The sequence below is a fragment of the Stegostoma tigrinum genome, chromosome 39, assembly GCF_030684315.1.
Source record: "Stegostoma tigrinum isolate sSteTig4 chromosome 39, sSteTig4.hap1, whole genome shotgun sequence".
Lineage (NCBI taxonomy): Eukaryota > Metazoa > Chordata > Chondrichthyes > Orectolobiformes > Stegostomatidae > Stegostoma > Stegostoma tigrinum.
In genome coordinates, this window is record NC_081392.1 from 548157 (window position 1) to 565290 (window position 17134).

At 44.5% G+C, this 17134-nt stretch overlaps 1 protein-coding gene across 2 annotated transcripts in view; it reads left to right on the forward strand.

Annotated features, from left to right (window-relative positions):
• The window catches only part of LOC125447638 (complement C1s subcomponent-like), a 33845-nt gene extending 25445 nt beyond the window's left edge, over positions 1-8400 (forward strand). For both annotated transcript variants that reach the window (XM_048522218.2, XM_048522217.1), the window contains exons 8-11: positions 1538-1625; positions 3426-3545; positions 6297-6374; positions 7343-8400. In XM_048522218.2, the coding sequence (XP_048378175.1) occupies positions 1538-1625; positions 3426-3545; positions 6297-6374; positions 7343-8133 (1077 nt within the window). In that variant the 3' untranslated portion in view covers positions 8134-8400. The remainder of the gene's footprint in view (positions 1-1537; positions 1626-3425; positions 3546-6296; positions 6375-7342) is intronic.
• The last annotated feature ends 8734 nt before the right edge of the window (positions 8401-17134 follow it).

Sequence of the window (17134 nt, forward strand, 5' to 3'; positions counted from 1 at the left end):
TTTGTGTCCGGTGATCCTTCCTCAGATCTTGTCTGCATTAAATCATTTCACAAATCTCTGCACTAAATTTCTGCAGCCACATGTCCACCTATTCCATAAACCTGTCTAAATCCTCTTGATGTTTGTGATATCTTCTTCCCAGTTCACAATATTTCTAAGTTTTCTGCCATTCCCTGCTCTGTTGATCCCATAATTCTATACATATTATTTAAGGCTTTTCTGTCATCACACACTCACTCACACTGCTCTCCACCTCCCTCTGGTGGGGCTAGCAAGAACTGCAAATGCTGGAGTCAGAGTGGAGCTGGAGGAACTCAGCAGGCCAGACTGCATCAGAGGAGCAGGAAGGTCAACATGAGATAACAAGGGAATAAAATATGAGGTTGGATGAACACAGCAGGCCAAGCAGCATCTCAGGAGCACAAAAGCTGACGTTTCAGGCCTAGACCCTTCATCAGAGAGGGGGATGGGGTGAGGGTTCTAGAATAAATAGGGAGAGAGGGGGAGGCGGACCGAAGGTGGAGAGAAAAGAAGATAGGTGGAGAGGAGAGTATAGGTGGGGAGGTAGGGAGGGGATAGGTCAGTCCAGGGAAGACGGACAGGTCAAGGAGGTGGGATGAGGTTAGTAGGTAGGAGATGGAGGTGCGGCTTGGGGTGGGAGGAAGGGATGGGTGAGAGGAAGAACAGGTTAGGGAGGTAGAGACAGGTTGGACTGGTTTTGGGATGCAGTGGGTGGATCCAATGGTATCAGTGTGGACTTCACCAGCTTCAAAATCTCCCCTTCCCCAACCGCATCCCAAAACCAGCCCAGTTCGTCCCCTCCCCCAACTGCACCACACAACCAGCCCAGCTCTTCCCCTACACCCACTGCATCCCAAAACCAGTCCAACCTGTCTCTGCCTCACTAACCTGTTCTTCCTCTCACCCATCCCTTCCTCCCACCCCAAGCCGCACCTCCATCTCCTACCTACTAACCTCATCCCACCTCCTTGACCTGTCCGTCTTCCCTGGACTGACCTATCCTCTCTCTACCTCCCCACCTATACTCTCCTCTCCACCTAACTTCTTTTCTCTCCACCTTCGGTCCGCCTCCCGCTCTCTCCCTATTTATTCCGGAACCCTCACCCCATCCCCCTCTCTGATGAAGGGTCTAGGCCCGAAACGTCAGCTTTTGTGCTCCTGAGATGCTGCTGGGCCTGCTGTGTTCATCCAGCCTCACATTTTATTATCTTGGATTCTCCAGCATCTGCAGTTCCCATTATCAATGAAATAACAAGGTGTAGAGCTGAATGAACACAGCAGGCCAAGCAGCATCAGAGAAGCAGGAAAGCTGACATTTTGGATCTAGACTCTTCTTCAGAAGAAAGATCTGAAGAAGGGTTTATGCCTGAAATATCATCTTTCCTTCTCCTCTGATGCCACCTGACCTGCTGTGTCCCCTCTGGTGGAGCCACAGCTAATGCCTGACTCCTGAGAACTTGCAGAAGAAATCCTTGGTACTGCTTTAATATAGTTCCATTAACTGTACTCCCTATAGGATTCAAAGCGAAAACTGCACATCAGTTCTGCCGTGCTGCAATGCCAGAAGGATGGGACCTGGAACAGTGAACCATACTCCTGCCGACGTAAGTGAAGTAATGCAATCTATCCCAATAGGCTGGGAGGCTCTCTGACCAGCTCTCCTCCATTAACTAGTCTTACCTTGTTGGTCAAATAGGGCTCTTCTGGGGCACTGTAGTATCCCTTTCTCAAGACAAGGTGGCACAGGTCCAAGGCCCAGCCGACACAATAACATCTCTGAACAGGTTGATTATTATATATCCACCATTTTGATCAAAACATTGTTCATAAAGAAACATAATAACAGGAGTCAGTCGTTCTGAATTTCAAGTATGTTCCTGTATTCAATATTATGCTTGCCTGTCCTAATATCTCCTCATGTGGCAGGCTGTTGTGACTTACACACTAATGAAGTGTCTTGAATACAACGGCAATTGACATTTTTACAGGACAGGACAGGAAGGAAAGGTGGACCAGCTCTTTGTTAATAAAACCTGAGAATCGTAGAATGCTGATCGTTGCTCAGAAGATCAGAGTGGAAAATTAGTCTGTTTCGAGATGAGATGACGAAAAAGATGAGCTTGAGTGTGAATGTTGCTGAAAAAGCCAGCATATGTTGCTCATCATGAACTGAATAGTTCCTCAGTCAGTTCAGAGGGCAGTTAAGGGTCAACCACCGTGCTGCGGGTATGGAGTGACATGCTAGACCAGGTAAATAGATTAGATTTCTTTCCCTAAAGGGCATGAGTAAACTAGAGAAGTTTTAATCACAATTGACTATAATTTAATTATTATTGTTATTATCCATTGTTGGGACTAACTTTCAATTCAAGATTTATTTACTGATTTTTATTTACAGCGGATGACACGGTGGAATTTGAATCCACATCTCAAGAGCCTGACCTTCAGATTACTGGTGAAATGGCGTTGCCACTGTGCCTCCATTTTCCCATATCACGCCCTAGCTGTAGCTACACTGCCAGACTTGTATAAATCAAGAAATAGTCAGAGCTTGTAAGGAAAGTACCACCAGAGTAGATTCATCTTCATGCTGCTTGGCATGAACAAATAGACAAAGATAGACTTGATGACATGACAATATATTGTGTAACAATCCAGAAAACAGGCTGTTTTAAAATTTGTAATAATGAATTAAGCAGCATTAATTCATGATCTTCCAGTGAAGGTTCCTCTACAGAAGAGTGATCATGAGGATCAAGAATTTCATGTTACATTTGAGGTTGAGAAACCTGGCAAACTTAAAACCTGGCAAACCTGTTAAACTTAAATAAAAGCAATTATACAAAGGCATGAAGACAGAGCTGGTTAAAATAGACTGGAAAAATGTTAAATCAGTAAGTTGAACAAATATAAATAGACTGATATAACAAGGTGTGGAGCTGGACGAACACAACAGGCCAAGCAGCATCTTAGGAGGACAAAAGCTGACATTTGAGGGTGGCACGGTGCCTCAGTGGTTAGCTTGGCAGCCTCACAGTACCAGTGACCTGGTTTCAATTCCAGCCTTGGGCATCTGTCTGTACAGAGTTTGCACATTCTCTCTGTGTCTGTGTGGGTTTCCTCTGGGTTCTCCAGTTTCCTCCCACAAAGATGTGCAGGTTAGGTGGATTGGCCATGCTAAATTGCCTGTAGTGTTCAGGGGTATGTGGGTTATAGGGCAATGGGACTGGGTGGGATGCTGTAAGGGGCAGTGCGGACTTGTTGGGCCAAAGGGCCTGTTTCCACACTGTAGGGAATCTAATCTAAATAAATATATAAATACAGTTATTACTGAAGTTATGAATTTTGAATGATGTCCCTCATGCTTGATTGTAGCTTATTGTTCAACTGTCTCCCATTCACAGCTGTGAACTGCGGACCTCCCAATAAATTGACAAATGGCTATGAGAACTTCACATCCACAGTTTACAGATACCAGAATACATACAGCTGTGAAGAACCATACTATAAACTTGAAGGAAATGGTGAGACCCATTGTGTTCATGGCAGCCAACAAGTAGACATTCAGTCTAAATCGTATTTTCAGACTTACTTGGTCCATAGCTTATAGTTCATGAAACATCAAGTGCTTGTGCACAAAACACAGAACGGTAGCACTCAGGTGCAACAGGTAAGCAGAAAGGTTAATGGAATGTTGGCCCCTATTTGAAGGGGATTGGAATTTAATAGTAAGGATGTTTTACTCCAAGGTATGCAAGGTATTTGTGAGACCACACCTGGAGTACTGAGAGCAGTTTTTGTTCCCTTATTTAAGGAAAGATATCACTTCATCAGAGGCAGCTCAGAGAAGGCTCAGTGGGATGATTTCTGGTGCGAAGGGATTATCTTATAAGCAAAGGTTAAACAAGTTGGGACTCTACTTACTGGAATTTAGAAGATATGGAGGTGCCAGTAATGGACTGGCATGAACAAAGAAGTCACACAACACCAGGTTATAGCCCAATAGGTTTATTTAAAATCACAAGTTTTTGACTTGCTTCTCCTTCATCACTCGATTATGATTTTAAATAAACCTGTTGGACTGTAAGCCGATGTTGTGTGACTTCTGAATTTAGAAGAAAGAGCTGTCAATGAACATGTTGGATTCTTAAGTGACTTGGCAGCGTGAATGCTGAGAGCATGAGAAGACTGACAGGGGAATTTAGGATCAGAGGGCATAGTTTCAGAATTAAGGAGTGCCAACTTAAGATTGAGATGGGGAGGAACTTCTAGTCCCCAAGGGTTGGGTTGAGTTTTTGGAAATCCTTGCTACAGCGAACTGTGGGGGCAGAGTCCTTTTGTGTATTTAAGCCTGAGGTAGACAGATTCTTGGTCAATAGGACAATCAAAGGTTACGGGGAAAGGGCAGAAAAGTGGATATGAAGAGTGTCCAATCAGCAAAGATCATATTGAATATCAAACCAGGCTCGACAGGCTGAATGGTCTATGCTTGTTCTTATTTTTTTGTGGACTTATGCATAACAGTTAATACTGATGTCTGGGTTTCTGGCATGATAACCTTGAAAAGCAATGAGCTCCAGATTCCCAATAAGAGAGCCCATTTAAGACTGAAATGAGGAGGAATTTTTCCTTTCAGAGGGTAGTGAATCCATAGAATTCTTTACTGCAGAGGGCTGTTGAGCTTAATGGCTGGGCCATTAAATACATTCAAATCCAAGATAGACTTCAAACAGATTTAGCAACTCAGAACTGGGCATTCATTAGGGGCTGGGGTAGCAGGAACTAAAAATGCTGAAGAATCTGAGATAACAATGTGTAGAGTTGGATGAACACAGCAGGCCAAGCAGCATCAGAGGATGAGGAAGGCTGATGTTTTCGGCCTAGACCCTTCTTCAGAAACTCATTAGGGGCAATGGGCCATCAGCTGTAGAATTGTCAAACAGAGAAATCCAGCGGTGCAAGTACATAGTTCTTTGAAAGTAGCGTCATAGATAGAACAAGGCATATGGCATGCTTCCCTTCATGGGTCAACCAATGAGTACGGGAGCTGGGGTGTCATGTTATGGCTGAAAAAAATCATTGGTAAGGCCACATATGGTAACTGCATACAATTTTGGTCACCTTGCTATAGGAAGGATGTTTGAAACTGGGAAAGCTGTTAAAAATATTTACAGGGATGTTGCTGATACTGGAGAGTTTGAATTATGAAGAGAGGCAGGTAGGCTGGGACATGTTTCCCTGGAGCATAGGAAGCTGAGGAGTGACCTTGTATAGGTGTATACAATCCTGAGGGCATAGATAAGGAGAATAGCCAGGATTTTTTTCCAGGGGTGGGAAGCCCAAAACGAGATAATATAGGGTTAAGGGGAGAAGGGAAAGATTTAAAAGGGACCTGACCGATAATGTTTTCACACAAATGATGGTGCATAAATGGGACAAGCTACCAGAGGAAGTGGTAAAGGTGAATAATTAAATCATTTAGGAAAGGTTTAGAGGGATATGAGACATTTTCAGGTAAGTGGGAGCAGTTCAGTTTAGGAAAACTGGTCAATATGGATGAATTGGGCTGAAGGGTCTGTTTCCATGCTATATGACTCTATGACTTTATGACTGGTAGGAATATGCAGTGAGTCAGCATCAATGTAAAGCAGACTGGGAGGAACTGGTTATGAAGCCCCACAAGATTGGGTATTATTGGGTATGCTAAATTGCCCATAGTGTCCAAGGATGTGCAGGTTAGGTAGATCAGCCATGGCAAACGTGGAGTTCCAGGATAGGATAGGGGGATGATGGGTCTGGATTGGATGCTCTTCAGAGGGTCAATGTGGACTTGATGGCTGAATGGCCTGCTTCCTCACTGGAGGGATTCTATGATTCTATATCTTCCAGCAATTGGCCCACAGATTTGTATGTGTATGCAAATATACATTCAAATGCTCCTTGAATGTTATGAAAGTTTCTACCTCTACCACCCTTACAGGCGGTGAGTGCAAGTAGGCCATTTTAAGAAAATAAGAGAGTCCCCACAAACCACACCAACAGAACTCATGGCCAAAACTATAGCATTGTCTCCTGAAAAAAGTGGGGGACATGTCAAGTAACATGCTACAGGGTAAGTAGAAGTTAGTGACAAGATATAAATGATTAAAATGAAGATCAGCCATGATGAACCAGGAGCAATGACCCCATTAGGCCATTTGTGATGAAGGGTGTAACAGTACATAGCCTTCTCTCTAATTGACATCCCTCTCTGTTTATATTCTTTTCTCCACCAGCTGTCTTTGAATGCTCAGCTGATGCTGAATGGGTGGATGTTACGAGTGGCCAGAATATCCTGCCAAAGTGTAAACCAGGTAAGTATTTAACAAAGAGTCGTGAACAGAAAAGCAGCATGAAATCATTAAGTAATACCATCCACAAAGGACACCATTCTCCCTGTTGTGGCTCTACTAACTTGTATGTGGAACTGTATGTGGAATTAACATCATTCCCCTCTGCCCATTTCCCATTATCCAACAGAGTATTCCCTTCTAAATATGTACTCTATCTCCTCCTGATCGTTAGTATTGAATCTGTTTCCACTGACAGTTCAACCAGTTATGATCTTAATAACTTTGCATCAACAAAAAAATTCCTCCTGCTCCCCTAGGTTCTTTTGTCAACATCCTATATCTGCCGATCTATTTGCCAAACTTCCTGCTGCAGAAACATTCCCTCCTTAGTTATCAAAATCCCTCAATATTGAACTTCAATATGAAGTCTCTGCTTCATTTTCTCAGCTCTAGGGAGAACAATTCTAACTTATCCATTCTCTCAGCAGTAACTGTAAGTCTCTTGCCCTTGGCACAAAACTGTTCAATCTGTTTTCACACCCTCTCAGAGAGTTTGATATCCTTTTGAACATCGAGCCCAGAACGAGACATCATTTTCCAGCTGAGATTTTAGCAGTAACTTCAGAAAAGGTTATCAGTCCTTCAGGGCTGCTTCCTTCCCAGAGGATTCGGCAGAGATTTTGCATGGTCATCGGATCATTTAAAGGGGATGGCTGTGTACATTGGCCAACATTGTAGATGTTGTTTCAGATCTCCAGCAAGTGCAGTTCTTTGTTTTATTTTGTGGTTAATGTTCTTTAGTTCCATTTTAATTCAACACCTTTTGGGTAGAGAGGATTGTAGTTCAACTGTTGGTGCGATACCATCTGACTGTATGCTGCCCGTAAATTAAACATCTGTCAGGGCTTAGGTATTGGATATTTTTGCAAATCTTGTAATTGAGCTGATGCAAGGACTTTTCAACCGCTCTGATTTTCATCTCTTCCCAGTCTGTGGGATGAGCCGACTCTCCTCCAAACCTGGGCGCATCTTTGGTGGCACACCAGCTGAGCTGGGCGATTTTCCCTGGCAGTTGCGTTTGATCATTGGTGGAACTTCTTACGGGGGTGGAGCCCTTATATCTGATGATTGGGTCCTGACAGCTGCTCACCTCTTTGACAACTCACGTCAGGTGATTATCTACGGTGGGATTGTTGACATGAGAAATAGGTTACCACAAAACCAGCTCCCTGTGGATAAGGTCATCGTGCACCCGGACTATAGGAAGCAAACGAAAACTGGACAACCCAACTTTAATCATGACATTGCCCTGGTTAAACTCCAGCAGAAGGTCAAACTTGGACCAAACTTGTCCCCCGTGTGCCTGCCTAACCCAGAAAAGGCATCACCATTGCAGAGTGGCAAATTGGGCTACATTTCAGGGTGGGGAAGGACGGAAAAGTTTATCAAGGCTGTTTTCCTGCAGTATGCTCAGATACCTATTGCCAGCATGGAGGACTGCAAGCGATCAAACTATGAGGAACCAAAGCCAATTTTCACCTCCAACATGATCTGTGCCGGAAAACCAGGTGTCGACTCCTGCCAGGGTGACAGTGGGGGACCCTATGTGTTCAAGGAACCCCAGGACCAGAATCGTTATGAGACCAGGGGAATTGTGTCTTTTGGTCCCAAGAACTGTGGTTTAAATGGAGTGTACACTCATGTGGAGAAGTATCTGGACTGGATTGAGACAGCCATGAAGACAAACAAGAGCAATGAGGAGAACAGACAACTGGATTAATACATTATGCCATCAATCACAATAAAGTGTAATGGTGAATTTGTCTATTCCCTCTTTCTCCCCATTTCCCTCTCTCTCTCTCTGTGTTCCTGTTTTTCTCACCCTAAGAACCAAGATATTTTGTGGAGGTCATACCCTTCTCTGTATTTCTCAGTTTCTTTCTTACATAATGCCTGTCTTCATCTCTCTCTCTCTCTCTTTCCCTTTACATAAGTCAAATTAATTGAAATGAACTGTGAAATTGTTCTGCCTCCCATTTAAAATGATGACACCACATTCTTGCACGTGCATGTTTTTATTTGTTGAAGATTTAAGAGACAAGAATAAGAGAGATAGAGAGAGAGGCAGAGGGGCATAGAGAATCAGTCAAAGATAGAAGGATAGAGATATATAGAGAGCAGGATATAGTGGAACATATGGAGACAGATTCTCACACAAAGATATACAGACAGACATATGGATAGAGACATATTTTGATGGCAAGGCAGAGAATGAGAGATACACACAGCTACATACGACAGAAAAAAGAGATGCACACAAGATGGATGGAGAGAAATAGATGTTTAGAGAGAAAGATGTGGGCAAAGATGCACAACGCTTACAAAGTGGAAAAAGGTGTCTTTGTGATGTCATGAATTTGAGGTCAGAAGCTCAAATGTCCCACCAACACTGTAAAGAGACTGGCTCAACTCAGACTGTCACCAGGGATAAGGATAGATTTAGTGCCCACGTAATAGAGAAGGGGCTGATAACAATAAATTCATCCTCGTTAACATTCAATTGGAGGAAATTTCTGCTCATCCAGAGCCAAATGTTTTATAAGTAGTCTGATAAATGAACAAAATTGGAGGAGTCAGGAGAGGTGTTGGTGATGTAGAACTGAATGTCATCAGCCTACATGAGAAAGTGGCAGTGGTTCCGGTGCAGGGGCAGAAAGAGTTTTAAGTTATGAGTAGATATGAGTCACAGTTCAGAATAGAACCAAGTGACAGTAGCCCAACCTAACTAGACAACAGAGGAGAGACACCGGAGGAGGATAGTGTAGTTGACTGGATCAAAAGCTGCAAACAGGTTGAGGAACACAAGGAGGGGAAGTTTACCTATGCTACACTAATGTGAGGTGTTAGTTATGACGTTGATAAGAATTGTTTCTGTACCATTGGCAAACCTGATTGGATGAATTCAATAATGGAGCTCCAGGAAAGACAAGAATGGATTTGGAAGACACAGTATGTTGAAGAATGTTGTAGAAGAATGGGAGATTGGGTATGCAAGAAAAGAGAGCTGAAGGTGTGATATTTTCAGGAAGAGGGATGATACTGATAGATTTAAAGGAGAGACAGACAATATATTAGATAAAATTGGCGACCCAGGAGGGAAGATTGGATGATCACCAATTTAATGGGAACAGCATCAACAGTATAAGACATAGTTCTTATGAACAAACGTAAGAGAAGATAAACACAACAAACATGTGGATTTGGAAATATGACAAAGAAGAAAAACTAAAGAAATTAAGCTATCAGGCTTTTGGCAGGGTGGATGGAGCAGAGATGACATTATTTGTTGCATTCTCCATGGCAATGCTCCTTCAAGCAGAGTCCTCTTCCTAAACAGTCAGCATTTTCCTCTCATACAGTATAAATTCTGGTTTCCCACTTTATTGAAATTTCTTGCAAATTGTTCTGATGAGTGCCAGGAGAAGGCTGTCAACACAGAGTAGTGAGACTGTTTGAGATGACAAGGAGAACCCAATATGGATTGAAAAGTTTTTACGTGGAGGAAGAGATTTAGGGAGGATAGGGAACTCAGAAAACATAATGAGTTGGAGCTTCAAGTCACTGAGAATGAGAATTTCTCAATGCAGGAGCTGAGTGAGGAAAACAGTAAAGATACCACTATGATAAAATTTTTATTTCACCTGGCTGAGCAGCAGAGAATGAAGAGTGAGAAGAAGAGTGGAGGAGGGTGGAACAAGGTAAGATGCTGAAAGGAGAGTAAAGTGCAAGAGGGTTAGCTGTGATTATAGAATCATATAGCACAGAAGATGCCCTTCAGCCTATTGAAACTCACCAACAAAAAAACTACTCTAGATTTACACTCGACCCATTTTCCTGCAGCTGGTCCATAGCATTGAATATTCCATTATTTTAAGTGCATATCCTTTTTTTTTAAAGGTTGTGGTTTCCTACCTCAACAACCTCCCAGATAGTGCATTCCACATACCCAACATCCCAGGTAATAAATCCTTTCTTCGAATCCCATCTAAACTCCCTATCCTTAAAACTATGCCCCTTGTTATTGTTCCTTTAATTAAGGGTAACAGTTGCATTCTATCCACCCTGTCAATGCCCCTCATAATGTTATACCCCTCAGTCAGGTTCCCTGTCAACCTTCTCTGCTGCAAATACAACAACTCATCTTAACCAGCTAAAGTGTTCCATTCCAGGCAACAACCTGGTGAATCTTTTTTGCAGCCCCAAGTGCAATTACATTCTTCCGATAGCATAGTGGCCAGAATTGCGTACTCTATTCCAGCTGTGGCCTAGCAAAATTCCTGTACAACTCCAACATAACCTCTTTCTTCTTGTACTCTATGCCTTGACTGATAAAGGCAAGTGTCACATATGCCTTCTTAACTACCATATTAATGGAACCTGCTGCCTTCAGGGATCTGTAAACAAGCACCCCAGATCTCTTTGTTGCTGTCAGCTTCCCAGCATCCTGCCATGCATTGAGTACTCCCTTACCTTGTTATTTCTTCATTAGTGTATCACTTATCACGGTTAAGTTCATTTTATGATGATTTTATTGTCACATGTATTTTATAGTGAGAAGTTTCACTGTCACCATGATCTGACACCATTTTGAAATAGTTTGAGGACAAGGAAGTGAAAAGAAAAAGAAAGATGTAGCTTGTATAAAGTCCATCCTAAGCCAACTTATCATCAACAACGCCTGCGTCGCCTTTACTCCTCCATCACATCACCGCTATCTACACTGGACCCAACCAATATTCAAGTTGCCACTCTCCAGGCACCACCTTTCGCCAATGGGCTAATTCTCCTTCACTACTGCCTTACTGCTGCATGCACTGGACCCACCAAAGTTGGAGTCTTGTCTCTTGTTACTGGGCCCACCTCATCAATGTAACCACGATGCCCATTCTGCCACTGCTTCGCCAACAACAATGCCGGACCCAATCAATGACAAAGTTGTCGATCCTCAGGTGCCATCTCTTGTCACTGAGCCTATCTCGCTGATGTCATATCCGCCAATGTCGCAGCTGCTGATTCCAATGCCAGGTCCTGCGCTTGTCCCAGAAAAGTAAGAGTCTCACTTGAGTCTGTGCTGTAGTCACATGCTGCCACCACGAGTCCGCACTGGGGTCATGTGTTTCCGCTGCAAGACTGCGCTGGCGTCACACGCTGTTTCCAGGAGACCATGCTGGCTGCACGTTTCGCTGCCATGGGTTCATATCAGAATCACTTGCCACTGCCAAGAAGTAAGTAAAAGATAAAAAATGTACAAGAAAAGAGAAGAAAAAGAAAAGAATTGTAACAAAGCAGACAGAGCAAATGAGCCCCGTGCTTAGGAACACTACTCCACTATCACGTGCCTTTGGTCTCCAGTTAAAAGTCAAGTTAAAACTTCAAAAGAAACAAGAATGTAGTCAAAGAAAAGGGAAAATTGATGGAGTGGTCAAGCCCCGGGTTCCTGAGCTCAGGAGCCTAAACATTGTTTCGCTTACCTTGTGACCACCATGACAGAAGTTTGACATTGATCTGCCCATCAGACCAATCCGTTTATGTCCTCCCATAACCTAAGACCTTCCTCTCACTGGCAACAACCTGACCAATCTTCATGTCATCTACAAACTTTCTTACCATCTCCCACCCCCATTTTCTTCCAAATCTACATCACGAACAATGAGAAATTCAGTAGCAGTCCCTGTGGTATGCCACTGGACACGAATGCCCAGACACACAAACACTGTCTACCGCAAGCTTCCACCTCCTGGAACCCAGGTCATAGATATCTCTGAGGGACCACATGATATTCTGAAAGGAGGTGGTAGGTAGCCAGAGATCGTGGTCCACATTGATGATAACAACATACATCCTAGTGAGGCCAAATATAGGAGATAATATGCATAATATCCATGGCTAAAGAGCTGGTATAGGAGGGAGGGCTTCAGATATCTGGATTATTGGGATGTCTTCCAGGGCAGGTGAAACCTGCATAACCAAAACAGAAATTGCTGGAAAAGTTCAGCTTTTGCTTCTGTGAAGAGAAATCACAGTTGGTATTTCTGGTCTGGTAACCCTTGCTCAAACATGATTGTAGCTAGGAAAGTGTCAGTTTTTATGCAGATGATAGGGTGGAGGGAGGAGGTAAGTAGTAAATGATAGGTGGGGATAGAGTGCAAAGAGAGAGAAGAACAATTGGACAGAAAAAGGAGTGCATAATGATGTGGCCAGCAGGGTGAATAGCTATTTGTGGAGAATGTTAGTGGCTAACAATGAGTTGTGTGTAATAACAAACTATGTGATAACAAGGTCTGGTGTGTGGAGGTAAGGTCTAGGACATAGGAAAGTTCAAGCCCTAAAGTTATTGAACTCAATATTGGGTCAAAAAGGCTGCAAGCAGAAAATGTTGTTTTCCTAGCTTGTGCTGAGCTTCATTGAAGCACTGCAGCAAACCTGAGACAGAGATATTGACCAAAGAACAGGGTGGTGGATTGAAGTGGCAGGCAACCGGGAGCTCAGGGTCATTTTTGTGGGCACAGTCACGCAGTCTACCCTTTGTTTTCCCAATGTAGAGGAGACCACATTGTGAGCAGTGAGTGCAGGAGACTAAATTGTATGAAGTGCAGGTAAAACACTGCTTCACCTGGAAGGTATGTTTGGGCAATGGATACTGAAGAGAGAGGAGAAAAATGGGCAGGTTTTACACCTTCAACAATTGCAGAGGAAGATGCTGAGGGGCTGCAGAGAAGTGTCAATAGTGAAGGAAGAGTCGACATGACTGTCATGGAGGGAATGATCCCTACGGAAGGCAAGAAAAAGGAAGGGAGGGGAATATGTGTCCGGAGGTTGCAGAAATGGCAGCTAATGATCGTCTGGATGTAAGTGCTGGTGGGATGATAGGTAAGGCAAAGGGAACCCTATCACTATTGCGGGAGGGAAAACAGGGTGTGAGGGCCGAAGCGCAAGAGACAGGTCAGAGCCAGTTGTTAGCCCTGACGACAGCAATGCTGGGGAATGCTCGATTGAAGAAGAAGGTGGAGATTTCAAAGGCTCCCTTGTCAAAGTTGGTATCATTGGAACATATGTGCCAGAGTTGGAACAGGGAGAGTAGAATAGACTCTTTAGAGGAAGCAGGGTGCAAGGATATACAGTCCAAGTAACTGGGAGTTGGTAGTTTTGTAGTGGATATTAGTGGCAAATCAATCCCCAGAAATAGAAACGAAAATGTTAAGGAAGGGAAGGAAGGAGTCGGACATGGACCAGGCGAAAGTGAAGCTGAGGTGGAAATTGGAAGTGAAAATTGATAAAACCTTTCCAATTCTGGATGAGAGAGGGAAGTGGCATCAATGATATCATCGATATAATTGGAGTTGTAAACGGGAGCTGGAACAGGTCTGCAACAAGGAATGTTTCATGTACCCCACAAAGACAAAGGCAAAACTAGGGTCCATGTGGGTACCCATTGCCACACCCCTCTGACCTGAAGAAATGAGAGGATTTAAAAGAGAAGTTGTTTAGGGTAAGGATGATTTCGGCCAGGCAGAGGGTGGTGGTAATGCGTGGGAATGGTTTAGGCCTTTGTTCCAGGAAGAAGCAGAGACCTCCAAGACCATCCTGGTGGGGGATGGACAAATAGAGGGCTTGCATGGTAAAGAGGAGGCAGTTAGAGCCTGAAATTTGGAAATTCCAAAACCTGGGATATTAAAAAAGGATGGACTCGATCTAAATTGGAGGAGCACCAATATCCTTGGAGGTAGTTTTGTTAGAGCCATTTGGGAGATCTCAGACCAGTAAGAGAGGGCGTCTGGACCAGAGCAGTAGGTCAGTATGTGGAGTAATTTAGAAGGCAGAGGTTAAGTCACATAAGTCTAACAGAAGAACACACATTTCCAGGTTAAAGAACATGGCAGGATTGGCGGTCTGAAGTGTATTTATTTTAATACAAGGAGTATAACAGATAAGGCAGATGAGTACATGAAGTACATGGGATTACGATATTGTTAGCCATTACAGAAACTTTGAGAGAAGGGCAAGATTGGCAGTTCAGTGTTCCAGGGTTAGATGCTTCAGGCGAGACAGAGAGGGATGTCATAGCTGTACTAAGACAGGCCATTTTGGAGGGTTCAGCTAGTGAGGCCATATGGGTAGAATTTAAGAATAGGAAAGGTGCAATCACTATTCTGAGGTCATACTGTAGACCTCCCAACAGCCAGCAACAGATAGAGGAACAGATATGTAAATGGATCATAGAAAGGTATAAAAATAAAAATATAAATATCTTCACCATGGACGTCCAGACCCATACTTGCATTCCCCATGCAGGTGCCTAAAGGCCCTCCGTTTCTTCCTGTCCCGCAGGCCTGAGCAGTCCCCCTCCACTGTCACCCTTATCCGCACTCATTGTCAGCCTCAAAAACTTCTCCTTCAACTCCTCCCACTTTCTCCAGACAAAGAGGGTGGCCATGGGTACCCACATGGGCCCAACCTATGCCTGCCTCTTAGTAGGATTAGATTAGATTAGATTCCCTACAGTGTGGAAACAGGCCCTTTAGCCCAACAAGTCCACACCACCCCTTGAAGCATCCCACCCAAGCCCATCCCCCTATAACCCATGCACCCCTGAACACTAAGGGCAATTTAGCATGGCCGATCCGCCTAGCCTGCACATCTTTGGACTGTGGGAGGAAACCGGGGCACTTGGAGGAAACCCACGCAGACACGGGGAGAATGTGCAAACTCCACACAGACAGTCGCCCAAGGCTGGAATCGAACCTGGGTCCCTGGTGCTGTGAGGCTGCAGTGCTAACCACTGAGCCACCGTGCTGCACACAGATATGAAGAACAAGCCCTCTTCCGCAGCTACACTGGCCCTATCCCCCACTTCTTCTTCCATTATATCGATGACTGTATCAGCACTGCCTTGTGCCCTGACAAGGACTCGAACAGTTCATCCACTTTACTAACACCTTCCAACCCAACCTTAAGTTGACCAGGACCATCTCTGATACCTCTGTCTCCTTCCTGGGACTCTGTTTCCATCCCTGGCAACTACTTGGAGACCAATATCTATTTCAAGCCTATCAACTCCCACAACTGCCTAGAGTACACCTCCTTTCACCCACCTTCCTGCCAGAATGCCATCCACTATTCCCAATTCCTTTGCCTCCACCGCATCTGCTCCTGAGATGAGGCATTCCATTCCCGGACATCCCAGATGTCCTCGTTTTTCAAGGACTGCAGTTTCCCTGTCATAGTGGTTGGAAGTTCCCTCGACCGTATCTCTCCCATTTCCTGCAACTCATCCCTCACACTCCCTCCCCACAATAATAACAAAGACAGAATCCCTCTTGTGCTCATGTACCACCCGACCAAGCTCCAGATTCAACGCATCATCCTTCACCACTTCCGTCACCTTCAATCTGACTCCACTATCAAGGACATTTTCCCTCCCCGACCTTATCTTCCTTCTAGATGGACCGCTCCCTCCATGACTCCTACACTGCTCCACACTCCGCACTAGTAACACCATCCCTGACACTTTCCCCTGCAACTGCAGGTGGTGCTACACCTGCACTACACCTCCCCCCTCACCCCCATGCCAGCCCCAAGCAAATCGTCCACATTAAACAGATGTTCACCTGCACATCTGCTAATGTGGTACATTGTATCCACTGTTCCCGATGTGGCATCCTCATCAAAGGAAATCAAGCGGAGGCTTTGAGACTGCCTAGTGGAACACCTATGCTCCGTTCATGACAAATGACTGCATCTCTCTGTCACGAACCACTTCAACTCCCCCTCCCACTCCTTGGACAATGTGTCCATCCTGGGCCTCCCCAGTGCCACAATGATGCCACCCAAAGGCTGCAGGAACAGCATCTCATATTTTGCTTGGGAACCCTGCTGTCCAATGGTCTCAAAGTGGACTTCACAAGCTTCAAAATCTCCCTACCCCCAACTTCATCTCAAAATCAGCCCAGCTTGTCCCTGCCTCCTTGACCTGCCTGTCTTTTCTCCCACCTATCCCCCACCTCACTAACAAACCTCTCCCCCACCTCCTACCTTCCAGCCTCATCCTTGCCTCCTTGAACTGTCCATTTTCCCTCAACTGGCCAGCCGCCATCCCAAATCCCCACCTACAATCACCTTTACTGGCTCCATCCTCGCCTCCTTGATCTGTCCATCTCCTCTCCACCGATCTGTTCCTTTATCCGCCTTCCATCATCGCCTCCCTCCCTCTCTCTAATTATTTTAGAGTCTCTTTCCCCTCCCCCATTTCTGAAGAAGGTTCCAGACGTGAAACGTCAACTTTCCTGCTCCTCTGATGTTGCCTGGCCTGCTGTGTTCATCCAGCTCTACACCTTGTTATCTCAAATTCTCCAGCATCAACAGTTCCTACTATCTCTGATAAAAATAACAGGGTTATTTGGAGTGGATGATTTTAATCTCTCCAGTATTGGCTCCGATTCCTTTGGTACCAAGGGCTGAGATGGGGCAGAGTTTGTTATGTGCATCCAGGAGGGTTTCTTGAAACAATATGTATGTAGTCCAATGAAGGGAGGGGCCATAATAGACTGGTCAGATGATCAAAGTTTCAGTGGGGAAGCATTTAGGGAACAGTGACCATAATTCTGTAAGTTTTAAGATAGTTATGGAGCGGGATAAGACTGGTCTTTGGGTGGAAGCGCTAAACTGGGGAAAGGCTAAGTATAACTGTATGAGAAACAAGCACAGAAGTTGCTGGAAAAGCT